Below are 16,672 nucleotides of genomic sequence, written 5' to 3' on the forward strand. Positions count from 1 at the left end.
TTCAAGTTGTTTGCATGGTTTACTTGTTACCATATTCACTGTAAGTTTTCAAAATAAGGATTATTGACAGCATTCAAGACACTGTTTCTGAAATATGTCTCAAATCACAGCAAACACCTAATGAATTTGCCTGTAGTTTTATCAAAGTCTTCTTAAAAGGCTAATTTAAAAAAGTGCACAACACCATTCCATCATTCTCAAACAACTTTGAAAACTTGCAAAAAATTTCCTTTCTTCATTCCAGTCAACCCAACATTATCATCTGAAGAAACAGGTTAGAAAAACAAAATTCTAACCTTAATTTTACTAATTTTTTTCAGAAATACTAGTTATCTAATATTAACTGACTGCAGAGCAATAAAAACCCAGTATGTAGTCTCATAACTCCAATTTCCTGCTACATAGCTAGTTTTCAGTTCATTTTAAATCTAAGATAAATCAATTAATTGCATATTTATATTGTGCCATTGACTGAACTGTCACTGTCCTAAGTTTTACAAAATTTACTGCTTTCAAGATAGCCAACTTCAGAATCTTAATCTCTCACCTCGAAATTTTTCTGAAGAGATTTGTGACAGATACTAAGATTGGTACAAATGRAAATGCACACGTGTGGGCGAGCACACCAGAATTAACAGCAGAAACGAGGGTTAAAGAAAGCTATCTGTCAGCAGAGCACAGAATGTATGATTTCATTCAAATGACTAGACAGCAAGATCAAGAACAAACTACTTAAAATAAGTTAACCAGGCAAAGACTTAAAAGACAAAAGAATGAGGCAGACAACCAAACACCACCCACTCCTAAATAATGTAAAAGGTGCATYTAAAAACCATAGCCACCAATGGAAAAGAACCAAGAAGGCATGGTGAGGGCTCGACAACCAGAATCCTTTCTCCTCTATGTTGCACATGAGCGATCTTAGTCAGACCCCMTGCAAGACATACTCCTTGGGCTGGGGAGTACCCAGATGCTAGCATGGATAAAACCAACTTATTTAGACGTTTTGTAAAATAAAACCACTTTCCCCTTCTGTAAGATCTCACACAGAACTGTATTACACTAATTTCCTATACTTATCTCTTACGTACACCAAACTAGGAATCAGCATACGTTAGCAGCTTTTGAGGAGCAGGCAGCAGGGTGCTGGGAGCCAATAGCACCTCAAGGCAAGTACCTATAACACGCAGCGATACCCAGCTCTGGCTAGCTTACAGTCCAGAGAAGCGGTATATCGGAGTCCTCCGCACAATTGTACCAGCTTAGCYGACCTCACAGCAGGAAAAGGAAAGTGCAGCCTAGCAGCTGGATTATTGAACAGTGGCAGCCTCTGGCACCAGACTGTGCCCAAACGTTTTTACCTTTTTTCACTTTTTAAACTGGTTTATATGACTAGAAAGCAAAACATCATTTGAAACACATCCTTAGTAAAACAGAATAAATTTTATTGGACTCACAGGATGAACAAGCTGTTCTTACCATCTCTATTATTCTTCCCCAGGCTATAATATGCATTACAGAAACATTTGATTGGATCACAGATTCTTCACTACTCTTTCAAAATACTACATTGCAGTTATTATTTATTTAATAATCATTATTAATTTAATAATCTCTATTTAATAACACAGCTTACACTTAGTGACAAATGGAGGAAACAACAGCATTGCAGATACAGATGCAGAATTGTTACCTCGCAGCGAAACCCATCCGCCTGCTACAGACGCCTGCTGTTTTCAGTAGGATTTTGTGTTTCTGAAAAAAGCATCTTATTTATTCTTTGTACTCGAATGGTTTGCATAATTATTAGCATTATTATATTGTCAAACATAACTTTCTGGAGATAATTAGCTTTTGATAATCTACACTCTGGACGAGATTTTAACATAGCTTCAGAGCATGCTCTTGATGAACATTTTTTTACTTGCACAGAGGTCTGCACAGCTTTTTTGTTTTGTTTTAAACCTTTTTTGTATATTCTTCTTGAACTTTGATTGTACAGCAATGGATTTTTTTAGTCGTGTTCTTCTGCCCAAAAGCAGATAGCCACCACTTACCCCAGAGTCTTACATTTATTACATAATTCCGAGGTTTTGTTTTGAAGTGCAGACCATTTGTTGCCATTGTTCATCAGGGTAATAGTCAAAATTTAGCATTTTGTTTCAAACAACAGTGTTTGTCTATYGTTGAAAGAATGTATACTAGGACAGCAGAGGACCTACGTCATAAAATACATAATTTTAATCAAGCTACTAGTTAACACAGCAGTAGAAGAAAAAGGAGGCAATCTGGACTACAACAAAAGTTTAAACAATTATATAGTCCATCCCCAATTTTTTCATTTCTTATTTACATCGCTGGAGAAAACAAACATCAGATTGAGAAACTTTATTATTTGTATAACTTACTCCTCATAACTACAACAATGAAATACAGCAATTATAACACCTTTATCTTAAGCATAAATCAAGTCCCTTGAAATCAAAGTTATATGCCTGTGTCTACATTAGCAATTTGGTTCAGAACAATTTTCAGGCAAAACCCTTGGTCACCTCCATTTACTATGTACTGCTTCTGTTCTGAGCGGTTTCGTTGCACACAAACTAGATTGCTTCTGGATAAGGATTAACTAGAAGCTCCTCTGCAATGCTTCAAATGAGGACACTAGGCCCTGAATCAATGTTTGGTCACAGCATTTCAAGGTCCCCCAGCATGCTTCTAACAYGTTTTGCTTTCAGAAAGCTGTGAGCCATATGCACAAACAGAGATGTTTGACCGAGAGGATCAATCACATCTTATTCAAAGTAAACTCCCCAAGACACATACAATAGTCATCCAGAGCCTCACAGCAAACCACAGCAATCTACTGACCTGCTCCTGTTGCAGTAAATTCCTTATGAACGTAGACATAACCAAAACTTCTTACACAGCCAAGGCAGAAAAAAAGAAACAAACAACAAAAAACCCCACCAGATTGGTAAACATAAGTTAAAAGAAAATCCAAAACAAACAAAACTTCATTCTCTTTAAAATCATCAGTGCAGGGTAATAACAACTATAGTTTGATTTAGCTTTCACGTTGTATACGAGCTTTCACAATGTTGTGACAAAAACAGAATGATTCTGTTGTCTCAGGGACAACCATGCTCCTTCCAGTGTGACACAGCGCTCAAGTATTTTGACAGTGACAAACTTGGACTAACCAAATAACTCTTTCAGAATTACAAAATTACATGACCGTTGCACAGAAATTCCTACTTTAGATATCCAATCACGGTTATTAGGATGGATATAAAACACAGATTTTCTTTTCCTGAAGACTTTGGAATAAGCTGCCATCAGTGGTCTGCTTGACAGAAAAAACAGTGGTCAGATTTGACATAGATAGGCACTTTTAAAAATCATCATGGCCAGTTTAAGGAGAAGGAACATTGGTAAGAATGGGATGTAATTTTTTATCACATTTAGTTTTACTTTGAAGAAAAAACTCCAAGCCTTGGCAGAAGGAACAGCAGACAATACTTAAGCGAGACTACTAACGAGAAACACTTTTCAATGTTGCATGACCATGCTTAGGCAACAGTGTCACCTGCAAATGTCTCAACTGTAGGATGAAGAGGATAATTATTTTTCCTTCTCTGATTTTAAACAAAACCAGCTAAAATTCACATGAACACAAGAACTTAGTTGGCATCTGTACGCAGTTTCAGAGAATCCTGGGATGTAAAAGTTTGCTTAAAGGAAGGCAAGTGGTATCCACCTAATACTATCACCTGAACACAGCCAACTCCCTTTCCACCCCCCGCTAGGATATACAGCTCAAAAGGAATGTTCAACACATAAGGGTTAGTGTACTCCGAAGGATTATATTCTTCTACATAGAATTCTACTATAAAATTCCCCTCTAACAGAGACTTGTGTGGGTAGATCCTACAAAAATGCTCAGAATGGACTGAAGAAGAGAGCCAACAACATGTAGGTAGCTCTTCAACAAGGCAGGCTACCTTTAAAAGCAATCCTAGAATTAAAATTGTTGCCAGGAATTTCAGAGAGCCAGGTGTTCTTACTCTCTCAGCCACTAGTTATGTGAAGCATTTGCCAGCACTTACTAAAACACAGTGTTTCAGGCTTTGCCATTTCCCCAGTATTAGAAAACAGAAAATACCTATGGTGTCTCTGATAACTACTAAGCAAAAGTGGCATTTATTTAGAGTAACCATATTTTCTTTCTCTATCTCTCTTATGCATCCAGTACTTTAATTTTCTTCCTATGTTCTATCTCTAACACACACACACACAAAAAGTACACGTAAAAGCAGAACCATCTTTCCTTTTTGTTAATCCAATAGTCCACAATCATACATTGTTCTGACTAAAAATTTTGTCTGCAGAAGAACTTCAACATCTGGCCTTAAAAGAATGTGGGTGCCCTGACTGAATTAATTTGAAATTTTCTTTTGCTAAATTCCTAAAATCTGACACGTTAGGCAAATGTCATATGAATTTTTACACAACTATAATATGCTTCTAAATTTGCTTGCTAATACAGTTAACAGCTTAAAAAGCAGTGGCTGCTTTTGATGACATTCACATAACAAACCCAACACAGAAGTATCAAAGCTCAGTTTAAACAAATAATATTTTAAATACTGCTCCAAAACAGTATTTCTCTATTGAGATGGAAAAATGGAAGGAATATGGACAAGAAGCTAGTGCTTTCAAGAAAGAGTTAAACTTATGATTAATATTGTAAAGTGAGTCTACCACTAAAGCCTGAAGTTTTCTCCTCCAGTGGGTCAAATCATCCATTTTCCTAGAAAGATGTGAAAAGATACAGGAAATTAACTGCTCAACACAGAACTTCATTAATTTTGTAACTTCAAGAGCAATTCCATGAAGGGAGGAAAGGAATAATTGGATTAAATACCAAAAAATACTCTATATCTAGAACACACTGAATGCAAAAATTCATCACTGGTATATATTAAGGTAAGCATATACGATAAACACAGTAAGAAGGCATTCTGAAGGATCCCACCTTAATAATTCTGTAATAATAATCTGTTCATATAGTGAGTCTTTCTCATTTAGTTAGGTTAGCAAGGCTTTGACAATGTTCAATACATTGTGAAACGTATTTCACAAAGGATACACAAGAATACATAAAACTGTGTATCCTTCAACCAAGATTTTTCCACACTACCTAGAGAGCAAACATCCATGATGCACTCAAGGGGGAAGTCTTCTGCACTGCTTTGGTAAGAAAGATAAATTACTGTCTGGTGCCAAAGACACTGCTGTATTGAAGATGCTCCTTTCCTTTGGTCTTTCTTTCCTCCTTCAGATAACTCATCTCAAAAGTGGATTTCCTCTACTAAAGCAGGACTGGCATCTAGCATAGTTAAAGAAGAAATGAGCTCATGATCTGCATATTATCTGCCAAAGGAAGAAAAACTGCTAGTGATAGTTCCACATTTTCTCTTGTAAAGTTACAAAAACCACTGCGCATTTAATGACGTTTACCTAAACGCATTCTAACACCCATGCTGTCTCTGAGCAGCAATTATACTGTCACAAGGCATGACAGGGAATGTATTTTTCCCAGCAGAAGCGTCTGGTTCTTTTGCTGATGTCCCAATTATCCTACAATGTTTCCTATAATCAGGAATACGATGCTTCCAGAGGGGCAGTCACACGCTAATACTACTATTGGATTTAAACCTACTCCAAGGGCCTTTTCTCCTTACATTAAAAATTTATTAATATTTATTGCAAACACTGTAGATAACTGCCACCCAAATATCCCACAGAGTATTTCCAGTTAGACAGGTTACCTTCCTTAAAAGAAGTTATTGAARAAATGCTACTGTATTTGTTTTAAATCTAGGTTTAAATTCTATCAGGACATAATTGGTAATATGTTGCCTAAAAAGCCATTGTTCATCATCATGAAAAAAGCTTGTCTGGCTACTTCTCAAGAACCCAAGTGAGAAGTCCTCTTGGGCAAAGAACCCAAAACGATAATTCACTTTCTAAATTCAATTAATCATATCAAAGTTGAGGACTTAATGGATTTTCTTTTTCTATTCAGGTTTTCAATCTTTTCAGTTATGCAAATGAGGCTTTTATGTAAAGTTAGACACCTTTACTTTGATTTTGTTTAGCTTTAGTAAAGATTTATTGTACCAGAATATTTATGTTCTACTGTACTTGAAATCTCTCTGGTAATTACCTCTTCCAATGGGGGTTAATGGACCGATCCATTATATGTTTTTTATGCAACATCATTTTGTACAAATAATTACATCATTTTAATTAGACTTTAAAAAATTTAAAGAAAGACTGACATCCAAACCTCTGAACAGTATAAACACCCATAAAACCTCTGGTCTCCAACCGTGTTTAGACATATGCATCATATTATTGATGGGTTTAAAGAGAAAAAAAAAATCTATTATTAAAGACATAATTCTCCCTAATAAAGAAAGTGCATTTCATTTTAAATACAGCTAAGCATTTGCCACATAYTAAGGAAAAAATGATTTCCTGTTAAGAGGGGGGGAAAAAAAAAAGTAACCGCCTTTTTTAAAAGCTCTTAGCAACACAACAGTAACCAAATAGTTTTCAAACTAAAATGTTTCCAATGGAAACCTAAAATGTCTAATGATTTCTTTCTCCTATCCTTGAGGCATATACAGATTAACTTGTTTTCAGAACCATCCAAAACCAGCAGTAACAAACATCAAACAAAATCCTTCATTTACTTAAACAAATACTGGCTTCTGTTCAATCACCTTCGCACTTCACTGGAAATGTATGACTTCTGATATAGGTCATCTCCTATCCCTCAAGCTTTATGGATTTTACTAATATTAAGGAATAAAAGTCTAGCTACACTTTAAAATGTTTTTCCCAAGATGGAAACTTTCAGGCATTTCCAAAAATGAACAGAAACACATTTCTTACCAAGACTTCAGAATAAAAAGACAGTTTCTTCTTTGAAAAACAACGCATTGAGTTTCTGCATCAACCTGGATAACCCAGTTCCTGCTCTTGGAAATCAGGTAAGTTAAAAGGAACAAAATAGTCTTCAGACAGCAAGGGGCTACATACATGCACACCAGCAACAGCAGTTCGACTTCTTCATACTGCCCTACAGAGAGCAGTTATTGCTCACCCAGATGAACGCGAGCTGCAAACCCATGCTCACGGCTGTGCCTCTCCGTAGGAGCTAACAATACTTCTACATCACATCCATCACTTTCACYACAAACAGTGACTGCTGATTTGAAAATAAACTTAATGTATGTGATACACATACAGAAAGTATCAACCTATCTCGCTTTCAGCTGTATCGTCATCTTTTAACGTGTACAGTAACATAAGTGCTTTGCTTTACAACCCCATATGCTTAAACTCACTCTTTGCCCAATCGATCATACTTTCACCATTTCTCTTACAAATTCCATTTGAAATTCAAACAATTCCAAACAAAGTCTAAAACAATAAGGAAAATGGCTCATAAAACACATGAAAAAGATTTGCCCTGTGCAAACAGACAAGCCTTTTCAGTCTCAAACTCTCAAACATGAAACCAAACAATGCCTGGTAACAACGCCAGTACTAGAAAACGACCCAGTGCTCCCTAGTGAAAAATAGAGACTGAAATGAGAACTTGCCTTCATCCAAAGCCTGTGTAGTTCGGAGACATGTATCAGAAAATATAGTTCAAGATAAATGAGCAACTAGATAAGGGAAGAATTACAGCTTTCCTATGGTAATTAACTCTGAGCTCTTTTCAGAAAAAATTCCTCAAATGATATTGAAACTTCACTGAACAACCTACTAGTCATTAAAAAGCAAAGCACTAAAAAGTCAGTTCAATATTCTCTAAGGAAAAAAGTCACCCAAACTGCAATTTCTACAGTATTCCTAATTATGGGAGCTCAAGAAAGAAATGACAATCTCAAAACGAGGTATAGTAAATGGAAGAGTAATCTGTTTTACTCACATATTGCTGAAAGCAAAAAGCATAATTTGCAATATTTGCACATTGGAAAACATTTCTTTCAGGAACCAGGAAGGTTTTTATAAAAGGAAACAACATTAAATTTGAAAATTATTTCAAATACTTAGAAAAATAGTATTTATTCTGTTGATCTTTAACAGTCAAAACTAGCAGTGCCAGAGCCTCTGGTAGAGTAAATCAATGCAGCCTCACTGTCTTTAATACTACTATAGTCATTTACAGCAACCAACTGTTCAAGGAATATTAAATTGAGAAATAAAAAAAAAAGATACCATGGATTTCAGCATTTTATCTTTAATACCTAACTGCTATTGGATTTAAGCTTATGAAAAATAGGAGGAAAGTTCAATTTGCCACTGACTTGTATTAAAAATTTAAATGAAATTCATCAGTATCAATAATTTACAACTTAATCAGCTCAGGCTTACTACAGTCTTGGGCCATTTACAAGATCATCAATACTCACAGGGTCTTGACAGCTCAGAACCTCCAGGATGCTATTTAGTAATTCAACACAGTACTTCTTCTCTTGGACTTGGAGCTGCTGCTCATCTCTTTGTTCCAGCAACTCCTTCAGCTCTTTAGTGATCACGGGAAGCAGAATGTCCCTGCATTCTGAAAGCAGAAAAAAAGATTCTAAGAACAAAGGTAAATCAAATACTATTTGCAAATAAATCCTCCTCCAAACAGCAAAACACAATACGCTTGAACAACCACAGTCTCTTCCACTGTGAAATTCTTGATTTCTCAGCCAGGCCTCAGGGATTCTCTTAAACCTGTGTGGTATTTTTGTATGTCAACAGTATTTGTCATAYATAAAAAACAACCCCCTGATCCAACTAAAATGCTTCAGCTGAATTCTGAAGGCTGTTTAATTTGTCCCAAGTGTTTAGGGACTTTACATATGAAGCACCTGGAAATACACTATGCTTAAGGAGGGACAGGATTTTAATGCAAGACAAACACAATACTTTGTTAGTTATTCTTTGCAAATAACAGTGGAAGTGTTCTACGAATACCATTTTAAAACTTACCTACTAAAAACATTTAAAAGAATACAGACAAAGAAAGGACTCTAATGAAAGGCTTTTCAAGCTCATTTTCAAAGAGCAAGAGCTGTGCATACATCTGTCCTTATTTGAATTTGGGGAACTGATACAAATAGCAAGTTATATTTCAGTCTCACACATATATTGACATGCTCTGAGTGGGAGGTTGGACTAGAGACTTCAAGTCTATTGCAACTTGAATTATCCTATGATCCTGTACTGTTAAGATTCTTAACTAATGATAGCCTAGTGGTAGCTTGGTGCAGTACAAACGACCAGTTGCTAATCCTCTGGTACAGAAGATTCAGCAGCTGGTTGCTGGAAACAACCAAGTGCCAGCACAGAGCAAGAAATCTACAGGGACAGCTGGATCTTGAGTCTTGGGGAAATGGAGACCTTCAGTATGTTATGAATGAAGATACATCTCTACATACAACCTTCACATGCATACAGATGCAGTTAAAGTCTTGATATTTTTTGATGTTTGTCATTTTTTCATCCACATCAGACTCAAACATCAAGGCTTGCTGTACCAGAACTGATGACATCAATACCCCAAACTAAAATCTTAATTCTAAAGACACATGGGTGAAACATATTTCTTCTTGATCCAATCTCATAGCACTTACACAACACCTGAAGAGAGGCAGGAAAAATTGCCGCATGTACACTTATCCTGTATTAAAATACCCATGCAGCAAGCAGTGAGGGTTATGAAGATTTCTATTTCTCTTATTTCTGATTCTACCTCATCCTTGCCTTCCTTTTCAGATTCTCTAACTGCATGCTAGATATGCTGAAGGAATAATTCATTATAATAAGGAGTAACATATAAGCTAGAAAAGAAACCATCTTTCTCATAGTACTGTGGAGCCAACATGCAAACCCAAATGATAGGCAATAAAACAGATTTGCATATTGCATACATATAACTGTCATGTGCAAACAGTTACATCTAAACCTACACATTGCAAGATTTTGGATCACAAATATTCTCTGCTCTAAACCTGCTGTATATAAACTCCACTTTCTATAAAGATACATAACTGTTAATCTGACATTCTGCAACAGGCACAATAACAGCTAAAATGAATGTAACATGAAAAACTGGTACATTTAGACACAAACATCCAACCTTTAACTGATCTGCAATCACATTTGTAGAAATAGACATTCCAAATGACAGTATGTAAGAAATTTAACTGGCAGCTGTTTTCTTACAGCCAAACGCCCTTTCTTAAAAAGTTTCATATTATCTATTATTCAATATTTCCACTTAAAAAAATCACTAGGAACTTCTACATAATCACTTTAACAGGCCCCCTGATAATAGCGAAGTTCAAAGTCGTTAAGTTATGTGGCACCTCAGCCACCTTTCACAGCACGGACCATTATGTGCACATTCCAGTTTCACACCCACCAGGATAAACATATTTATTTATTTATTGCCCCCACTCCCCAAAAACAATATACAGCTCCATTTTTAAACCAATAAGGTCTCCTCTCAAGATACTGGACACCTAGCAGAAATAAAAAATTTTGTTAGGGTAGCTTTTAAAGTTAGAGGAAGCACCTGGATAATAAATCATAATAAAAATCTGTATTACAGAGCTTGATTTCTAAAGTAAGAGACCAAACTGAGCAGAGACATTACCCCAGGGAAATACTGTGTTTTAGCTCAAGTGCATTTAAAATTTGTACTTATATAGAAAAAAAGTCAGGACTTCAAGGTAGGTATTATATTGTGCATATTAATAACAACTAAATCTCACTTCTCACGCCAGTGACACCAGTATAGATAAAATCTTTACCCATTTGACCAATAATTGGACAGTAGGGAGAAGATCATGAGCTCTAACTGAAACACCTTAAAGAGAAGTTAATGTTCATTTTTTGAAGCAATTTAGAATTCCTTCATGTCAGAGTTTCAGAGGCCATTTAAAATTTTTCCTACCAGAGTGTAAAGTGCCCACTGCTGACTAAATCTCACACACACACACAAACAAAAAGGTAAAAGAAATAAATCTTTAACATAGTTTTTCTTTTTCTGCATGAAGTCATTCCAAATTTCATAAACATGAAGAAAGCAGGGCTTCTTGTGTATACAAAATTTTCCTATTTTACTTCGAGGACAGTGAGGCAGAATGTACAATTGACTCCCCCAGTTTGAAAAGCTAATTTCTGTACAAGCTTCATGACTCACAGTAATGCTTCCCATTATAAATTAAAAGAGCCCACATTTGATATGTGTAGATTCTATTATAAGGACTTAACATATGCAGCTGATCAATTATTTACAGTGAATTTTCAGATGTGAACAATGTTGAAGTGCCAAACTATATGGAAATTCAAAGGTTGTTTAAACAGCCTTAGCTTTATTACTCCCCCCGCCCCCTCCTTTTCTTTTTATCCCTGCAATTGTAAATAATGGGGAACTGTTCAATATACTTTTATAAGCAAATCTTATTTATTGCATTAATTATTTGGGTTTAGATTATGCTATACAGTTGCAATTTGTGACTGGCTGCTAGATAAAAGCTTGTTATTTAAGGCAATAGAGAAGCCTTCCTTCATTTTCTGTGTAGGAAAGAACTCGGATAATGCACTTCTAGAGCATTATGCAGAAATAAAATCAATGGTCTTCAAGTACGAAAAAGAGTTAGGTTACTTAAAGTACCCACCAGCTAAAGACATGCCACATGAAGATGCAATTCCACGAGGTTCTGACAAACAAATGCATCAAACAAATTGAAAAATTTGCTGAAAAATTGAAGTATTTGCAAAAAATGAGCCTTAATCTCAGCCTGAACCTACAGGTGGATAAATACAAACATAAAACTGTCATCATGCCTTCTCATTTTAAGAAAAGAGATATTTACATTAAATCCATTTCACTAGAAAGTTATACAACACGTGAAATACTCCTTTTATCTCAGGACAAAGAAAACTTTATTCAAGGGCTAATTATTGCTTATACTATTAAAGTATCACCACAGAAGAAAATATATTTTAAGTACATGAAATAAGGAAAGTGCTCATTTGTGCATCAACAGCTCGCTGGCTAGAAAAAGGCAGTAGTACCTAGGAAAATCACAGAAAAGGTTAGAGCAATGGAGAAAAGAGCCAAAGTAAAAGTTTCTGTTGTGGTATCTGCTGACTTGAATTCATGAAGCAACCCCCCTCCCCCCCCCCAAAAAAAGCAAGCCTGACCCAGGGGAGGGGTGCTTGGGGGAGGAGCTTCAAGCTTAAGCACCACCTACTTTTGGGCTTGATAAGTAATGTAATAAGAAAGGTGTCCAGCACAGAGATGCACATTCTTTCTTAATGTTAAAATCCATGATAAAGCAACTGTTCCACTACTTGCCTTTCCCAGAACCTAGAATGCACTAAATAAAAAAAACATGTCTTGTCCCAAACTGTATTGGGGCACATAAAACATCAACACCATAGCTTGAACAACTCACATTTATTTCATTAACATGTATCAAAAGAAACACATATTTCCTTATGAAGTGATCAGCCCCAAATTCCAACATGCCTCTCAGAGAAGTTTCCTGGCAGTAGCTTCCTGAACAGAGTCAGGTAGCTACAGTCTGGTAAAAGATTAAGCACAGCTGCATATAATTTTCTAATTTCTCTATTCTCCTCATCCACCTCCAGGTAAATGAGATTTCCAGAAGATATCTAATGATTTCTTCTGTACCAGGTAAGTGAAATTCAAACACTATAAATCATTAATGCAATAGTATCATTAGAAGAGACATTTGTGTCTCCTTCAGAAAAAAAAAAATAAATCACAGGCAGGCTTCATTCCCAAGTGCCTCGTATGTGCAGCCAAAATGGTAATAAAGATTTAACATCACTTGCGTCTCCCTTCGAAAACACTATTCTTGATTCCCTGGCATGCCTGTAGTCGCATCCATCTGTCAGGATGGCCTCATGCCCACTTAAAAACTGGTGTGCCAATTTAATACGGGCATAGGTGTCATCTGAATACAGATTCAGAGCAAAGCTTTAAAAACAAAATCAGCGAACAACGTCCTTTCAACAAGGCGAGACGTCTCATGGCAGTCCGTGCGCAAATAAAGCTCCGTGCTTCTTCACAAAGGAGGACATCCGCTCACAGCTGCGGGCATCTCTCTGTTAAAGGTCTTCCTCCTCATTACTCACTGTTTAACTCTGTTCTGAACACAACAGTGGTGCGGAAAAATTGTACGCGTTTTCAGTTGGTACATCTACATTCAAATTTCAGTTTAGGCAAGAGCCACAGGAAGGGGAAGTACCATAGGTGACCAGCAGACTCTCGGGCAGCGCTGGAAGCCCCGCATTTTTTCCTCTCCTGGAACCTCGTGCCAACCCAAGGAGGAGAACCGCAACGGCTAATCCCATGGAGATGGCACACGACACTGAGGCTGACTGTTCAAAGCAAATATCAGCAAGCGAGGTTACACGTGCAACAGGTATAGCGTTAACAGTCACAGCACACCACCACCACACTTACTTAAAACCCTGAAGAATGCATCTCCTTCCCAGCTAACAGGGCTATCTTCAAGTTCAGCCACTCCTCACTGGAACAGAGTAACACCACGAATTCAAAGGCAGCCACAGCAACATCTAACACTACACCATGGCTGTCACAAAAACAACCCTCTGAGAGCTTTCAGTCCCTTTTCCCACCTCTTTAGACGCCATATGGTTTGCAAACTTGATAGTCTGTCAGCCTGCAACAAATGCTAGTCAGCATATCTATTCTGGCAGATTTAGAAGTTTGCCTTGTGTTTGGACATAGAAAATAGAATATTGATGATTTCCAACATTTTTCCTCCACTTCTTCTAATATATATACAGGATTTTTCTAAATTAAGTAATAGTTTTATATGAACTTCTGTGACATACTTGTTCTGTTTTCTACTTAAAGTAGCTGTAAACAGAGTAGTTTCTGGATATGAACTTAGAATAAATTCACCATTAAAAAAATTTCATTAGCATCTTAATTTCATGCTAATTTGATATGTTTTCCTCCATATAGAAAGTTTTTTGTTTTTTTTTTAAACTATAACCAAAAAACTGCCACAATGGGTCAAGACTAACAAAAAGATACCAGGGGCACATACTCCTCTACAAACAGGAGAAACTAACAGCTTTCATTTACATGCATCACCACAAATGTATGCAGATACCTTAACACATGCATATACCATCCCTATCCATATCAAACTCTTGCAGGAATAAAACTGACATAAAGTGACTAAAGGATCTGAGAAGGAATGCTTTAAAGATAATGTGCTCCTAAAAACACTCATGCATATTATAAGGGAGGAAGGAATAAAAACAACACTCAAAAGTATGTTCCTTAGATGATTTTTTTTTTAAGCTAAGTACAAAATTCAAGAATGAATCCACACAAAAGACTTGACTTGTATTTCAACTTAGAGCCAACTTTTATGAACAGTGGCCATTTTCAGTTTCCCAATAGTTAAAAACAGGAGAGTCAAATGCATTAACAAACTCCTACATTCAAACATTTAAAAATTTTGGGAAGTTGTGCTGAACACAAAGCAGGAAAACAATGACAGAAAATGAAAAATCAAAGTTAGGCTGAAGGAGCTCACATCACTACCAGCACAACCTAAGATTTTAGTAACAGTTAAAACTAGTTAAAATAATAATAATTAAATGGCAAGAGGCTTAATCAGAAATTACCAGTATTCCTTTTACTGTTTTTCAACCAAACTATCTTAAAAGTTTTGAAGGCAAAACCAATATATTTCCAAGTTTTTAATTGTGTTACACAGAAGAAAGACCACAGACATGATTCTAATGGTTCTCTGTCACTTTTATGCCAATTATTTCCGTTAGTTGACCCTGACTTGCACTTCTCTGAAATCAAAACATGCACTTACAGTCTGAATGCTTAAAAGAAAAAAAGATCAAAGGGTACAAATTCCTTGTGCAACTTGGGTATTACACAGTTTCTACGAGACAAACCTGCATTTCCTGATGTATCATGCCCCATATGTAACAGATTCAAATCTTTAGAAAGAAGGATTCAAAAGACATGGAAGTAGAAGTCATTATGCTCCTGCTCTCTCCGACAGAGAAGCTTGGTGAAGTACCTCACAGGACAAGCTTACATCGCTAGGGCTCTCCTGTATGAAAACGTAGCGTTACGAGCCCCGTTCGTGTTCAGGTCAGGCCATGTTACCCAAGGCAATGCCTTCTCCTCACACCCGCCAAGGCCCCTAACGCCGTCTCGTTCGCTGGTTGTTAGAAGTGCACGCAAATATTTCTGTTTCTGAAAAATGAGAGGGACAGGCTTTACAGTTTGTACCTTTCTCTGCTTCAACTTTACAATCCAAAAATATTTTCACTCATACAAGAGGAATACATATATACTCCAAAGAAACAATTTGTGATTGAAATAAATTTGTTGTTTACGGTACATTCTTTTTGCTTGTAGTAAGTGTAAGAATCCTTCATACTACACAAAGTAGTAAACTGCCTTGGGGCAATTCTAACAACCACATATCTGGTTCTGATGCCGATGGATGTTTGTTGTACAGAGCCTTTGATCTATGCGTGGTGATGCAGGAATTAATGCCTCTGCCATTAGTACTACATGCAACTTAGCTGTTGCACTATTTATCATGTTAAATTTTTTTTATTAGTAGTGATGTAACTTATCTTTCATACAACTGTCAGATCTACCTATCTGTATTAAACCCAAAGATGACTAGTAGCTACTGAAGCATATTACACTTTCCACATTTTTCAAGGATTAAGCAAGAATCTAAATCGTTATTATACTATGCACTATATATATGCATAATTTATGGTTCTGGTTGCCAATTAAAACTACAGGCAGAGAAATGTGGTATGTACTACAAATTTCATAGTTTATCCATTCTATTTCAAGTTACTGTGACTGCTTAAATTTAATATTACAGTATTTAAGATCATGATCTGATTTAAAAGATACCATAATTAACAACACACATAACATGGATAGCACAGGACCAGTCAATTGACAATTTTCCTCAGCTGCATCTCAAAAATTAAGCAAATATTTATATGTGTATTGTTTATTAAGGGATGAATCCCAGACCTGACTTGTATCTTTGCCCTCCTAGATCACCAACACAAGAAATTTCAGGGGGTTTTAAGCAGTAAAGTGAAAGAATCAGCATATTCTATTGATATCGAAACTCTGTAACTTGCAGAAATTTCCTTTTTTCTTGAGCTGCTGTCATGCATATAACTTGCACATGAATACACCAATATTAGATCAGTGTAATTATGGATATACACAAGCACATATCTTGTTTAAACAATACTAAGTAGAATGAGCTTTGCAATAAAAAGAAACAAAAAAAACACACCACACTACAGTCTCATCATTTCTTCTGGCAAATTAACCCCTAGTGTTAACATATGCCTTTTGCATATGTTCTTGCAGAAATCAGCAAGTGGTTTGCATATGCTGAGCATGTAGTAGCTGTGTTTACAGCCACAGTGAGCAGAGGCCCTGCGTTTAGAGCCAAGAGACTGAAGCTCTATTCCCACCCCTGCCAGTGACCATCTGCGTGACCTACTT

General features: G+C 36.4%; 1 protein-coding gene across 1 annotated transcript in view; it reads right to left on the minus strand.

Annotated features, from left to right (window-relative positions):
* The window catches only part of DOCK2 (dedicator of cytokinesis 2), a 228,840-nt gene that overhangs the window by 143,537 nt on the left and 68,631 nt on the right, over positions 1 to 16,672 (minus strand). The window contains exon 26 of the mRNA XM_026061319.1: positions 8,496 to 8,644. Within this exon, the coding sequence (XP_025917104.1) occupies positions 8,496 to 8,644 (149 nt within the window). The remainder of the gene's footprint in view (positions 1 to 8,495; positions 8,645 to 16,672) is intronic.

Source organism: Apteryx rowi, unplaced genomic scaffold, assembly GCF_003343035.1.
Source record: "Apteryx rowi isolate R43461 unplaced genomic scaffold, aptRow1 scaffold_18, whole genome shotgun sequence".
Classification (NCBI taxonomy): Eukaryota; Metazoa; Chordata; class Aves; order Apterygiformes; family Apterygidae; genus Apteryx; species Apteryx rowi.